We start from the raw sequence: 15,507 nt of genomic DNA, 5'->3' as shown, positions 1-15,507 counted from the left end.
TTTCTAACTCTTGTCATGGAATCTACTCATCATGAGTTACTGTGAGAAACTAGCGGCTATACCTACATTACACATGAGAATAAATATCTGAATCTGGACCTAAGAATTTTCTGTAGTGCTTGGAGAAAAACTGAAGCTCAATCCAGACTTTCCATTTTAAAGTATATCGCAAGATTTTATTCTGTCCTACCTAACTATATCCATTGTACGTATGCAACTGATGTTGGCTTAAGATATAAATTAGGTCTTTACTGAATAAGAGCTTTCTGTGGAATTAGTTTGTAGTTTAGAGATGCTTAATACCTTGAGATTTAGGGAAGATTTTTCAAAAACAACCTATATGTTCATACCCAAATTGAAATAGTCCTTATTTTTAACATATAGGGGATAATTTTCTAACAGGGCGTACAGGCTTCTGTTTTATAAAGTCAGCATAGGTACCTACATCCTCTGTTACAAAGCTGCGCTAGTGGCCCCGAAGCCCATAGAGAGTTAAAGGGCTTTGGGGCTTTGTAAAAGAGGCCGCTAGTGTCTTTACAGCAGTGGGTTGCACAATGATTCTCAGTAGTGCACAAATGTCATATAAACTCTCACCTACTCTGTAAAAGGTAAACAATTTATTTATTTTTATTTGTATTTATTTAAAATACAGTGGTACCTTGGATTACAAGCATAATCCGTTCCAGGAGCATGCTCATAATCCAAAACGCTCGTTTATCAAAGCAAAGTTCCCCATAGAAAATAGTGGCAACACCAACGATTTGTTCCAGAACCCGGAGTCTGTACCTATCGGATGCTGGGTGCTGCAGCGCCATCTCCTTCGTCCGTCATCCGAAGAAGAACCCCACAGTGCCGCTTTGGGGGGGATGTATCTAATGCCTGCCAGCCGCTGGAGAACCCCGTAGTACCACTTCAGAAGGATGCCTCCTCCATCTGCCGGCCAGCCCTTCACGTCGGATGCCCCCCGCATGCTGGAGAGCCCCCACCCGAATCCACACAGCCGAGCGCCACCCCACCCGCACGCTGCGTATGACATGCACAACGCTGATGATTGACGCTGTGTGCGTCACATGCAACGTGCAGGCGGGACGGCACCCAGCCGCGCAGGCCCAGACAGAGGCCATCCAACCTGTGGAAGGCACCTGACGTGGAAGGCTGGCCGGCAGACGGAAGAGGAATCCCCTGAAGCTGTAAGTGTTCGTTTATCGGGGCAGTGCTCGGTTTGCGAGTCAAAAGTTTGCTGAGTGTTTTGCTCGTCTTGCAAAACACTTGTAAACCGGGTTACTCGCAAACCGAGGTTCCACTGTATACATATATACCATAAATTTGATTTAGGACGATTCAGTGTAGTTTATGAAATTATAAATTCTCACTAAAAATAATCCTTATTTAAATACATCTAAAACAAAATTTTAAGTGAATAATAGTGCTCAGTCATATTAACACCATTTAGCACCAGCAACAATGAATCATAAATGGTGTTATTAAATGCATCATAGCACTCCCTTCCTACTTCCTAAACATATCAATTGAAAGGTAAACACAAAAGAAAAAGCACTTATCAAGATATGATCTTGTCTGTATAATCCAATAGGAGTGCCAGCATCCTAGGATGTGTCCAAACTCAATCACACAAAAATTCACAGTTCAAAAATTCCAACTTCAAAAACAGTCCTTCTTCCTAATTCCTAAGATTTAACAAGCATTATAGTCCCTAAATTCATGTTAAAACAATAAAAAAAACTTGCACATTAAGATCATCCGTCACACAAAGGCTTTTTCCTAAACACCTCTGAGCTCTGCTCAAACTACACCTCTGAGAATGTTTGTTTACGGTGTGCATATAAATGTGCATGCCATTTTGTTAGCATATGTATGAAGGCGAATCAAAAATTAAAGGTAATTGTTAAATTAAGCGATAACTGGAACAGAGCTAGCGGAATGCAACATTTTTACTTGTACATTGTTTGTTGGATAGTTCATCCACGCACAGTGCAGCACTCGGCCTTTAGTCGTGTGGCAGCCACGAGGTCAGAAACATGGATGCTTCATTGCAAGACTGCACCTTTAAAGAATGTGCAGTAGTGCGCTTTCTTTGGGCAGAGGGAGAGAAGCCTATGGAAATTCACCATCTGATATTGACTCAGTATGGACATAGCAGCATGAATCAATGAAAGGTTTATGAGTGGGTAAAAAGGTTTAAAGCAAGAACAGGTATAACTGACTAAGGTTGTCCATCAACATCACGCACACAAGAGCACATTGACAGGGCGGATACCTTGATTAGAGAAGACCGAAGGATAATGGTGTCTCAATTGGCTACAGATTTAGATATCAGCTATGGATCTCCACTTGCATTAAGCATGATAACTTGGGATATAGGAAAATCTGCACAGGGGTTCCCAAATAGCTTACTGATCTGCACAAGCAACAATTGCATGTAGAGGATGCGACCCAGTTCCTGAGACAGTATGATGAAGATCTGAGTATTCTGGACAGAATTGTCACCAGCAATGAAACATGGGTGCATTACTGTCACCTGAAGAGCAAAAGACAAAGCATGGTGAAGAAAAACCAAGCGATGCTCACCTGACTTTGGGAGCATCCAAAAACTTCTCTGCAGGAATGCAGAAGCTAGTTGAAGAATACAACCCATAGGAGGACTATGTAGAAAAGTGATATGTTCAGGTGCTCACAGTTACTTCTGTTAAAGCTGTTAAACGTTTTGATTTACCCTCTTATTTATACATCCATTTTCAGCATGCAGTTTTATAAGAGCCATTTTTGCGTTTAAAAACATGTTTTACTAATGTGAAAGGCCTTATAAAATTTTCTCTAATATTATCTCAAATTAGCTTTGGTTTTTTTGTTTATATTAGTATTAGTTGGCATCTGCATAGACACTGATCTGTCAAAATCTCTGACAGTCGGCACTGTGAAACTCCAGCATAATGTTTCATGTTCAACTGCGTGTACAAAATTTCTTAAATTTTTTCCATTTCTTTCCTTAAGTACAGATGATGGACACCATATGTGTCTTTAGAACTTTATACTATCAAGCAGTAGCCTGGAGTTTACTGCTATGAATCAGAAACACTATATCCATGTACAATATTGGCATGGCAGACATGCTGGAAGTTCATTGATCATGGTGCAACATGTATGTGTGTGTGTGTGAATTTAATTTGCCAAAAAATCACTTATTTTAACATTCCCTCAGTTGTCATTATGTTTCACATTGCTTATTAATTTTCTAAACTGTGTTGCAAACACTGACCTCTGATATCCTTTTCTATGAGATAATATTGTGTTTTAAATTATGTTTTTCCTGTTTGCAGATGATAATCTGGTTGGAGAAAACCTTGGATAAAATCATCAGTATTTTCATCATATTTTTACTAGTTATTGGAACCCTTCTGCTAGCCCTCCTCCTCACTGCAAAGGTATAGTTAACCTTATACAAAAAAAAACAAACCTTTCACCAGCTATTGTTGTGCTCTCTTAGAGGAGAGCAGTTACTAATGTGGGTCAAGGGAATAATACATGATTTTTCCTAAAGAATGTGCTTTAAATAGAAAGGTCATGCATTATTTGCCCTGTACACATTATATTTTAATCGCATTGCAGGTTCAGTTATAAGGAAATGTAAATGCAAGCAACATCACTCATTGTTAGTACAATGAATAAAACAACTTGTGTTTGACCTTGCAAACTATGTTTTTCATAGAAAGATAGCTTTGAGCTGGCATTACCCTTCCTTCTTGAGAACATTGGGCCACAAATATATGACTTGATGCTCCTGGGAAGCTTCTTAAAGGGGACTGGTTCTGGAAGACTCACACCTACAGCTCTCCTAATATGAAGCCCCAATCTCACTTCCCCCCTACCCACATACACATGAACTCCCCCTTGTTTCCTACCAAATTTTTCCTTGTGGGTAGTGGGGAGGGGGAGAAAGGATCACTGATTTACTCCTACCATATCAACATCCAAGTTCAAATGAGACTGAAATCCCCCTAGTGGTAGTCCTGTGGTACTAGATTGTTAGTCCAACAATCCATTTTAAACCTCTTATTCCTCTATTAGTTCAGCCCAAAGAATATAGATATAGACCTATCATCAATCATAGAAATCTTCCCTCTATTTTTACAGCTACTTTTTAGTGACTATTAGGGGCATTTTCAAAACACTTAAGGCCTAGATTCGCAAAAAAGCGTTCTGGTAGGGAATTTAAAAAAGCGAGTCATTCTTTAAAAAACGTCCATGTAAATGAGAGTAGTGAAGAGTCGCTAAATTTGCACATGGCCATCGCTGATGATAGCGATGGGCACATGCAGAAAAAATATAAAACCAAAAAAAAAAGAACACAACAGTGGGAGAGATGTCAACCAACACCCCCTCTCCCAGCAGCAGGAGAGATGGCCATTCTCTGCCACTGCCACATGACCCCCCCCCCTTGAATAGGGGCCATCTAGCGCAAAAAGCGCCAAATAAATAGCAGGGCGTGACAGAGACCTTTATAAGTTCTGGTCAGAGGGTCTTATATGCAAACAGAATTAAAACTTTCAAAGATGGGTAACGAAAGGAATTTATATAACGAAGGAAAATGGGCATTCAGTATTTATGTAAATATTGCTGGATAAGCAAAATTATAATTGGATTCATATATAACACATTTGTAGAGGTATTACAATTATAAGTGCTTTTTCTATATCTCCTCTCTCTGTTCAGTCTTCTTTGTTTCTTTGTTAAAATTTTCCCGCTTGAAGCCTTGTGGCTTAATACCAGATGGCTTCTGGCCTGGCTAGCTCAGAGGATATTTGATTTCATATTCCTGAGCTGGTTGGCTCAGAAGAAATATGATCTAGCATATCATTGCTGAGTAGAGAAAGGGAGCTTGTATCTCTTAAATATACCTATATAATAATTATTATCAAAGTATATGTATGTGAATGGTTTGCCCTGGATCCAGGAGAGAATAAATTGGATGGATAATGTGTGAAATTTATAAGATTCAAGAACTTGGGAAATCCTGAGGAACTGGATTTTCCAGACATATGGAAATTGACCTTGGTGACCTTTAGCTAGGGACAATGTTAGCATGGAAACCCTCTAGAGCAGTGGTTCCCAACCCTCTCCTGGAGGTCCACCAGGGCAGTCAGGTTTTCAGGATAGCCCTAATGAATATGCATGAAAGAGATCTGCATATAATGGAGGTGCCAGGCATGCAAATCTGCTCCATGCATATTCATTAGGGCTATCCTGAAAACCTGACTGGCCTGGTGGTCCTCCAGGACAGGGTTGGGAACCACTGCTCTAGAGCCCCAGGATATAGAAGGTCAGCTATTTTGACCCTAGGAAAATGAGATGGAACTAACTTTAAAATGGAAGATGTTTTAATTGCAAGAATACTGTCTGGTTATAGGCTGGTCTTAGAAAAACCTTGTAACTTTAAACAAAGGGATTAAAGAACGTGTCAGTTTTTCCAGAAAGTAGAGAAGTAACATGGTAAATGATGGTAAAGAACATCTGATCTGCACATTAGCAATTCTCATTAAGGGGGGCTTCTGGGCTTTTAGGCTTTCTTTTGTGTGTCTGTGAAACTTGCCAGTTCTCCAGACTGTCAGTTCTACAGAGATAGTCACAGAACTGTTCTTTGATTCAAACTTTTAAGGATATTGGGTAAGAGAGTTTATTTAAGTATATTATAATCTTTTATGCATATTTAGAAATTGCTGTAAACAAATAAATATATAAAAATATAATTCTGTAAAACTGTTCTTTAAGCCTGTTATCTAAAAAGCCAAGAATGCCTCTGTGAATGAAAGCCACTCCCCTACCATGTATGAAATGCCTTATATGGTGGGAGGAATATTTCAGCCAATCATGTGAGGGTAGGGATAAATGTATATAAGTGATGGAGTTCATATGGCATATTGGAATTTCTCCCTTCAGCAAGATGACTGTTGTAGAGATGGATTCCCATTGTGCAAATGCAATCATATTTATGAGCCTGTGATGTAAGATTATGTCATTAAAAGATTATGAATAAAATAATATTAAATTGGCTATCATGGGGGCATTGTTTAGACAGGCTAGTATAGTAAATCCTCTTTACCCCGCAGCAGTGGAAAAGATACCCATTCTATCCCGCTGCCCCATGACACACCCCCTACCTCCGACCCCTCTTCCCCGAACCTTGAATTAGATGGCTTACCAGAGGGATGACTACTCCTTCTGGCCAGCTAGCCCGCCTTTTCAAAATGGGCCTTCCCCTCCCCGGTGCATCTTGGGATGCACCAGGGAGGAGCCTGAGGCTCTGATTGGCCCAGGTTGTTTAAGGCCCCCCCAAGCCATCTAATTCAAGGTTGTTTAAGGCCATAGGAGGGTCCTTAATCTGGGCCAATCAAAGCCGCAGCCTCAGGAGATGGCCATCCCTCTGGTCAGCCATCTAATTCAAGGTTATTTAAGGCCAATCAGAGCCTCAGGCCCCTCCCTGGTGCATCCCAGGATGCACTGGGGAGGGGAAGGCACACTTTGAAGAGGCGGGCCAGCTGGCCGGAGGGAGTAGGCATCCCTTCGGTAGGCATCTAATTCAAGGTACGGGGGAGAGGGGTTAGAGGCGAGGGGTGTTGTATGGAAGCAGGAGAGAATGGGCATCTCTCCCACTGCTGGGGTGGGTTTGCTTGGCAGTGGGAGAGAGTGGGCATCTTTCCCGCTGCATGGGGGTGGGGTGTTGTGTGGCAGCTTGAGAGAGTGGGCATGTCTCCTGCTGTGGTGGAGGGAATGTTGTGTGGCTGCAAGAAAGAATGGGCATCTCTCCCTCTGCCGGGTTTAAAACAGTGTTGTCACTGTACCGGCACCCCTTGACCAGTCACTGATTTTTGTCACCAAAAGCTGACACCACTCTTAGAAAATGCTCATTTTAATGTTGAAGATCTCATTCTCATGGCAGTGTCGGAGACTTCTAGAAAGCTCGCTAAAGATAAGCCGTTATGATAATCCACCGCTAAAATGCATGTAGGCTAAATCGTTGGAAACCAGTTTAGCGACTGAAATAAAGTTTTGAGAATTTGTGCTTAAAACATCCAAAAAAATGGCATAAATCGGCACTTGGACACCTAGATCTTGAGCGCTGACTCCAAGGTGGACCCTAGCATCCAGTAACTGATTTGGATTATTCTAACCAATGTGCATCACTTTGCATTTGTCTACATTAAATTTCATCTGCCATTTGGATGCAGTCTTCTAATTTCCTAAGATCTTGCTGCAGTTTTTCACAGTCATGCATTTTAACAAGTTTGAACAGTTTAGTATCCTCTGCAAATTTAATTACCTCAATCATCCTTCCAATTTTCAGATCATTTATAAATAAGTTAAATTGCACTGGTCCCAGTATAGATCTCCCTGCGGCACACCACTATTTACCCTCCTCCATTGAGAAAAATGGCCATTTAACCCTACCTTTTTTTTTTTTAAGCACATCGGTCATGAGATGTCTAGTTTGGCAAAGAGTTTCTAATTTGGATATCAATCTTCAGAACTGATTAGGCAATATTCCATGCTTAGGAGATCAGCTTTTTGGTGATTCCATCAAGGCAGCTACACAAAAATTATCACTGCATGATACGAGTTGGAATTCCTTGGTCAGAACAAAGACAAAGCCTTCGATTTCAAGACAGACAGCCAAGCTTTCTTATTCCTATCAAAGGCAATATACTACTAAACTTGCTGTTTCTAGACCGCCACCACAAAAGAAACAGAAGCAGCAGTGGTCTTGGAAAGCTCAGACGGCAGCTCCTCAAAAGCCTACTCAGTATTTTTGGCACACTTCTTGAGAGTATAGCTGCTGTTCCCCTATCTCAGCCTCTCCCTCTTCCAATAGGAGGTCATCTACAAATCTACCATCAACGTTGGACTCTGATAACAACCGACTTGTGGGTTCTCAAAGTCATCAATGTGGGTTACTCTCTTCATTTTCTCACCATTCCTCCAGATCATCCTCCAAGAGAGAGTCCTCTTAATCCGCAGCAGACATCCATTCTTCTTCAGGAAATAGAGGCTCTGCTTCAACTAAATGGCATAGAGGTAGTTCCCTCCTCTCAGAAAATTCAGGGGTTCTAAGCCAGATATTTTCTCACCCTGAAGAAGAAGACGGGAGTCTATGTCCAATTCTTGACCTCCGAGACCTAAACAAGTTCCTAGTCAGAGAAAAGTTTTGAATGTTATCCCTAGGAACTCTGTACCCATTATTGGATCAAAATGATTGGCTGTGCTCTCAAGATCTAAAAGAAGCTTATACTCATGTGCCAATTCATCCTACTTACATAAAGTTCCTGAGATTTTTACTTGCCAACCAACACTTTCAATACAAAGTTCTGCCCTTCGGCTTTGCCTCTTCTCCAAGAGTGTTCACCAAATGCCTTGTAGTAGTGGCAGCAGCTTTAAGGGATCACGGACTTCAAATTTTTCCTTATCTTGACGACTGGCTCATAAGACACCTCTCCTCAGGAGGTGCTCTCAGCAATACAGTCCACAATCCTCTTTCTTCAACAGTTAGGGTTCGAAGTCAACTTTCAAAATCTCAGCTTCAACCTTCTCAAACTCTACAGTTCATTGGAGCCCTGCTCGATACCATTCAGCTCAGGACATTCCTACCTCGACAAAGACAGGACAACATGATTCAACTTTGCAATCAAGTATACTATTTTCCGTCCATCTCAGCCAGACAAATGAGACTATTAGACCATATGGCATCTACAGTCCATATTACCCCCTTTGTGAGACTTCATCTCAGAACAGCTCAGTGGTCTCTGGTGTCTCAATGGTCTCATGCTTTTGATCCGTTCTCACAGAGCATTACAATCACATCATCGCTTCGTCAATCTCTTCAGTGAGGAATGAATTCCACAAATCTCTCCAAAGGGTTGCTGTTTTCAAACACCTCCAAATCAGAAGGTCCTGACCATGGATTTGTCCATGTATGCTTGGGGTGCTCACTTCTTGGAACTCAGAGTGATTCGCAGTGCTCTGAAGATTTTTCAGCACAATATATCCAATCATGTCCTACTAGTCCACACTGACAATCAAGTCACAATGTATTACATAACAAGCAAGGAGGGACGGGTTCTCGGACTCTCTGCCAAGAAGCCAAGAAGATTTGGACCTGAGCAATTGCTGGAAACATATATCTCAAAGCTGTGTATGTTCAAGGAGCACAAATAAAGGGTTTCTTGGAAACAAACAGGAGAAACTGCCTTCATACCAGTGAACAGCAAACACAATAACAAAGGTGACCTATTGGTGTTCAGTAGTGCTGCCCGATTCAGGAAAAAAAATTTTGATTCAATTTTCCTGCCCAATTGGGAGTTGTTGGTTTTTTTTTCCAAACATCCTGGTGGGTTTATTTTATAGCCTCTTTACCCCCTTTTCCTTCTCCTAACCACACTGGCGCTGTGGTGTAAACAAAATAAACAAACAAAAAAGACTTTTCCTCTCTCTGTTAAATCCTTGCTCATGTTTGCGGTTTAACACCAGCTCTGGTAGGATACACATTTTAAATCTGACATATTGTAATCACAAAACAGAAAATAAAATTAGTTTTTCTACCTTTTGTTGTCTGGTCATTATACAAATCTTGTTGGTCCAAGGCTCTGGTTGTCTTCTGATAACTTGCTTGCCAGGGTCTCTTTCTTTCTTCTTTCTGCATGCTAACTATCCATCTGCCATCTCTGTCCTCCCCTTCTGTTTCCCTTCCCTCCCCAGGAGGTCTGACATCTTTATTTTTTTTTTCGTCTCCCTCCACAGATCCACCTTTTTTTAACTACCCTTTCATCCAGCATCTTTCTCTTCTTCCCCACCACCCCAGGGTCCACCATCTCTCCCTTTCTTTTCCCAACTACCTTCTTATCCAGTATCTCTATCCCCCCTCCACACTATCCCTTGTGTCCAACTTCTCTCCGTTTCTGTTCCTTCGCTCCCTCCATCTCATTGTCCATCATCTCTCCCCCTCTCATCTATTTTCAGACCCATTATTTCTTTCCCCCCCCCAAAGTCTGGCATATGCACATCACTTTGAACCTCCCCTTCCCTCCCTCCGTGTACTTCTACACCAGGGCTCCCCTCCCCTGAAGGTCTGTCCCCCCTGAAGGCCTGCACCTCCCCTTGAAGGCCTGCACCCCACCCCTAAAGGCCTGCCTGTCCCACCTGAAGGCCTGTTTCTCCCTTGAAGGCTTGTCGTCCACCATTGAAGGCCTGCCTGTCCCCCCCCCTTTGAAGGCCTGCATCCCCCCAAAGGCCTGCTTGCCTGTCCCCCCGGAAGGCCTGTCCCACCCCCCACCCCGAAGGACTGCTCACCCCCCCCCCCCCCGGAAAGCCTGCGTTTTCCCCCTGGCCTCCCATTGGTGTACGGCTTCCCCCCTGGCCTCCCTGCACTGTTTACCTTAAAGAAGCAGCCTGCAGACAAGATCGCAATGCTAACGATCTTTGCACTGCTTCTGAGCTGTTTCCTCTGCCGCAGTCCCGCCCACTTCTGACGTCAGAGGCAGGATCGCGGCGGAGGAAACAGTTCTGAAGCAGTGCAAAGATCGCTAGCATTGCTATCTTGTCTGCAGGCTGCTTCTTTAAGGTAAACGGTGCGGGGAGGCTAGGACGGGAAGCTGAACTCCAGGGGGTGGAAACGGACGCCGGGGGGGAAACCGGATGCCAGGGCGGTAAGCCAACAGCAGCACTTACCGACTGACCCTCCCCCCTCATCCTCTAAGGCAGGTGCGGCAGCGGCCATCCAGCAAGAGCAGCGCTGGCGCTCCTGCTTTAGGGGGCGAGGGGAGAGGGTCAGCCAAATTGGTAAGCTGATTTTTTTGGTGTGTGTTTTGAATCGATTCGAATCGATTCACCTGAAGTGAATCGGTGAATCGGGCAGCACTAGTGTTCAGTCTCTTTTATTATGATGGACTTGACACAATCGTGTTTCGGCCCATAAGGGCCTGCCTCAGGAGTCTTCTTGTAAATCAATTCGTGAAATTTCCACAAACTTTTCAATGCATGCTTTAGTAAACCGCTCCGTGGTGAACTAACATGTACTGCTGACTGCAGCACGAATGAACACCGTCTGCTGCTGTCTGCAGTTAAACAATATGGTATGGTATAAATGCTGCAAGGGTATGCATAACAAGCACTGATTTTTTAAGTTAATGCTTGTAAGTGGTAGCTCTGCCAATGCCCCTTACTTGACCCATGTAAACATCCCCTTGTATTTATGCACTATGACACTTAAATACCTTTTCAAAATAGTGCTTTTCACTTTTCTGACATGTGTACACTTAATCAAAAATAACGAAGGAAGTGGAGTACTGCAACTATTCAAAATATACAAAACCAACCTCCCCCTAAATATAATGTGAATACTACTCAGGGTATTCTCAGAAATTCAGCTATCATATAACTTGAGAGGAGCTTACCCACAAAAGTGCTGTCTGTTTGAGTTTTTTCAGAGCATCTGGATGACCCATAAGACTTCTGGAACAATATTCTCTGTCGAGATTAGGCATAAATTGAATTTTTTTTTTCATAGTAACAAATGTTTTGTTTAAAAAACACACACTTTCCAAAATAAAAATCCTATCCTGATTGTCAAGCATATTCACAGGCACAGAGAATCTCCCTGGCTCTCAGGAGAAGATTCTCCAGACTTTAACGTGGTCGCAAAACAGGATCCAGCCGGTTTAACGTTCATGTATTTTAGCAGCGGATTATCAAAATGGCTTACCATGGTCTTTTCTGAGCTTCCTAGCAGTCAACGACTCTGCCATCAAATGTATTACAACGAGGTCATTAATATTTAAACAAAGACTCCAGGCAATTCTCTATTATCGCCAAGTGACTTCCTAACCTCATTGTCCTACATTTGTGAGCAAAATTTTCCGGAAGGTTTGAGTTGTTCTAGCCTTATTTTCTGGTCAGTGCCTGAGTGCTGATTGGCTCAGGCATTGACAGGAAAGTAAAGCTTGACAGCTCAGACCTGTCCGAAAATTTTGCCGCCATCAAGCAACCCCCCTCTGGCAGCGGGAGGGATGTCCGCTGCTGCCGTTAAGCAATCCCCCCCTCAACATCCCTTGACAGTGGGAGGGTTGCTCAGTCCTGCCGTTACCATTAGGCAACCCCCCCCCATTAGTGGAAGAGATGCTCACAACCCTCCCACCACCAAGCAAACCCCCACCTTTCCGGTGCCCCCTCTAGCTGCGGGAGGGATGCCCATTATCTCCCTCTGCTGTTGTTCCTCCCCTGCCCCCACTTACCTTGTTTACGATGGCTGGCCAGGGAGATACCTCCAGCAAGTAGGCCCTCCTTTTCAAAATGGCAGGCCTTCCTCTCCCCGGTGCATCCTGGAATGTGCCAGGGTGGGCTTAAGGCTCTGATTGGCCCAGATTGCTTAAGGCTTCTCCCATAGGAGGGGCATTAAGCATCTGGGCCAATCAGAGCCTTAGGCCCCTCCCCAACACATCCCAGGATGTACTAGGAGGGGAAGGCCCATCATTTTGAAGAGGCAGGCCTGCTGGACGAAAGTAGGAAGCATCCCTCCGTCTGTCCTTGGTAAACAATGTAAGGAGGAGCGGGGTGAGTCTTTGGGGGTATGACGGTGGCCAGGGGAGGGAATGGGCATCCCTTCCACTGCTGGGGTGGGTGTAAGGGGGGCTTGCTTAGCGGCAGGAGGGAGTGGGCATCTCTCCCACTGCCGGGTGTGTGTCAGTGGGGGTTGACGGCAGCGGCAGGAGGGAGTTGGCATTTTCTTGCTTGTGTGTGTGTGTGGGGGGGTTGCTTGATGTTGGCAGTGGGAGGGAGTGGACATCCCTCTTGCCGATCTTCTATTTGAGTTCTTTATTTGTTTTATTTGTGCATTTATTCTGCACATGTGCTGATTGCAATCACCAGTGATTGTCACATGGAAATTTAGCGACTCTCCGTGAACCTCATTTGCATGTGTGTCTCTTTTTAAGAATGGCGCACCTTTTTGAAATCATTACAGTACTAGCTGTGACAATGGCCCTTTGGATTTTACCACAAATATTTGAGAATCTTCCCCTCAGTGATTCTGGTGCATATTTCATTTTCTTTCTTGTAAATTCTACTGTGGAAAATTAGTGGCTCAACAGTATTCTTGATGATTACTAAGCATGGTAACATCCAACAACTGAAATATATTCTGTTGTGGAGCAGTGGCACATTAATTAAACTTATCCTTTGAAATCTCTGGACAGTAACATCTAAAGGTTAGATAATGTACACATGCCACTTGGTTTCATTTAATTATTTTTTTCCATACCAACAGAATGTTTAGATACTGTTCCATTCATTTCACCCCATATCCCTTCCAGACAATGCACACCCATGTTTTGGAAAAAACACAATGAACCACATTCTACTTGATTTTCCCATATTTGTTTCCTGTGAATCAGAAATTGACTTTTTTAAAACTATACTACAGGTGCATCAGGAGAGTATGCATATCATTGAAGTTACAAGCAGCTTAATAAATGAGACTGTCTCCAAGCATCCTGAGTGGGCAAGGTAAGTGTACAAATGTTATAATGAAAGAGTTGGGGGCTATGATGCCAAGAAATGTGAATGGGTGATTAAAATTTAAAAAGGGTAATGCAAAATTTATAAAACAAAGCAAACTCTTATCATTTTCAAAATTGTTTGCATAAAATGTGACTTGCTGTGTGTCCCAATTAATTTATTCTTGGGGCTCCATCTGCCATTATCTCTTTTTTGTCCCAGACAGAAAAAGCTATACCTTACTGTTCTTTTTATTATGAAAGCTGCAGTTGTACCCAGTTACTATTTTTAAGCTTTATCAAGGCCTCTAAGGTGTTAGCTAGGCTTCACCAAAGAAACTTTGGTGGATCTGTGGAGCCAGCCTGCCGTGTGCCACCCTTCTTAGACTCGGGGACCATTCCACTTGCCCGCTGACCTGGACATGGGTTTTAAGTGCAGGTTGTATGCTTCTGGCAGGACTTCCCAGGTTTCAGGGTGCAGGCTGCATTTTCCACCCCCCGATTGCGTGGCGAGGATCTGTGGGAGCAGAGGTCACGGTCTGTGTCCGGCTGACTGGCAGTCCAAAGAGCTTCAAGTCTGGCCAGTTGGAGCTATTCTGAGGCAGCTAATCTTTTTCTCCATTCAGCTGCTGTGTGAAAAAGCTGACAGGCAAGGCATTTCCATGATTTTCGTAACACTCCATTATTTCCTATGGGAACTTCAGTGGTGGTTTGTTAAATGATTTAAAAGTCATTTTCATAGTTTCTGAGGGTAGGGTTCAGGTCCCCCACCTCTCTTGACCCTAAATCGCTATTTTTTATTTTTAGATTTTGTTTATTTTTGCCGTTTTTGGTGCAAATTCGCTGGTGGTAGCCATTCTGAATTTTAAACAGTCTTTCTTTCAAAGTTTTATTTCTGCCTCAAAACCTCTCAATTTGATAGAAAATCATTTGGGATGGATTTCCAAGCCCCTAATCTGTCGAATGTGTACCTTGGTTGTGCTGGATTGGCGCCAGATCTGCGACCATATACTGCATGCCGCAGTACACTGGGGGAGGGGCGGGAGCTTTGGTCTTTGCCTCCTTCAGGTCCCCCAGGGTGGGGAGCCGGCTTGGGTCTGTGATTTCGGGGAAATATCTCGCCCAGAGGCTGTTCTGGAGTTTAGCGCTAAACACCTGCGTTCCTAGTCTAGAGATTCTTTTGGTATGATGTGACTGCCTCAACATGGCCCTTCAGTGCTCATGGTATGTGTGGCTTTTCAATGGAATTTTTTTCAACTCCTGGAAAATGTATTCTTCGGACCCAGCTCATTGAACACAGCCAGCAGGCGTGTCGGTTTTCTTTAGCCCAGTTGTACCAGTGGCAGAGCTCCCTTTTCAGGAGCCCTCTCATCCAGCTATGGCTGATCTCGATTGCATTATGCCTTTGTTTTGGATCCGGCTGATTCCCTTGCTGGGACTAGTCCGCATGATCGCTCTGGGAGTTCAGGTTTAATTTAGATCACTCTGTCAGCAGGCCTTTTATGCATGAACATAAGAACATAAGAAGTTGCCTCCACTGGGTCAGACCAGAGGTCCATCGCACCCAGCGGTCCGCTCCCGCGGCGGCCCATCAGGTCTATGACCTGTGAAGTGGTTCCTGACCATTTCTATAACCTACCTCTACTTCTATCTGTACCCCTCAATCCCCTTCTCCTTTAGGAACCTATCTAAACCTTCCTTGAATCCCTGTAATGTGCTCTGGCCTATCACAACCTCCGGAAGTGCGTTCCATGTGTCAACCACCCTCTGGGTAAAAAATAACTTCCTAGCATGTATTCTAAACCTGTCCCCTCTCAGTTTCTCCGAGTGACCCCTTGTACTTGTGGTTCCCCACAGTCTGAAGAATCTGTCCCTGTCTACCTTCTCTATGCCCCTCAGGATTTTGAAGGTTTCTATCATGTCTCCTCTAAGTCTCCGCTTTTCTAGGGAG

General features: G+C 43.6%; 1 protein-coding gene across 2 annotated transcripts in view; it reads left to right on the top strand.

Annotated features, from left to right (window-relative positions):
- The window catches only part of TMEM245 (transmembrane protein 245), a 201,473-nt gene that overhangs the window by 55,979 nt on the left and 129,987 nt on the right, over positions 1–15,507 (top strand). For both annotated transcript variants that reach the window (XM_033930622.1, XM_033930623.1), the window contains 2 exons: positions 3,339–3,443; positions 13,484–13,566. In XM_033930622.1, coding sequence (XP_033786513.1) covers positions 3,339–3,443; positions 13,484–13,566 — 188 coding nt within the window. The remainder of the gene's footprint in view (positions 1–3,338; positions 3,444–13,483; positions 13,567–15,507) is intronic.

Source organism: Geotrypetes seraphini, chromosome 2, assembly GCF_902459505.1.
Source record: "Geotrypetes seraphini chromosome 2, aGeoSer1.1, whole genome shotgun sequence".
In the NCBI taxonomy this organism is placed as follows: domain Eukaryota; kingdom Metazoa; phylum Chordata; class Amphibia; order Gymnophiona; family Dermophiidae; genus Geotrypetes; species Geotrypetes seraphini.
This window is presented reverse-complemented; position numbering and strand designations above follow the sequence as displayed.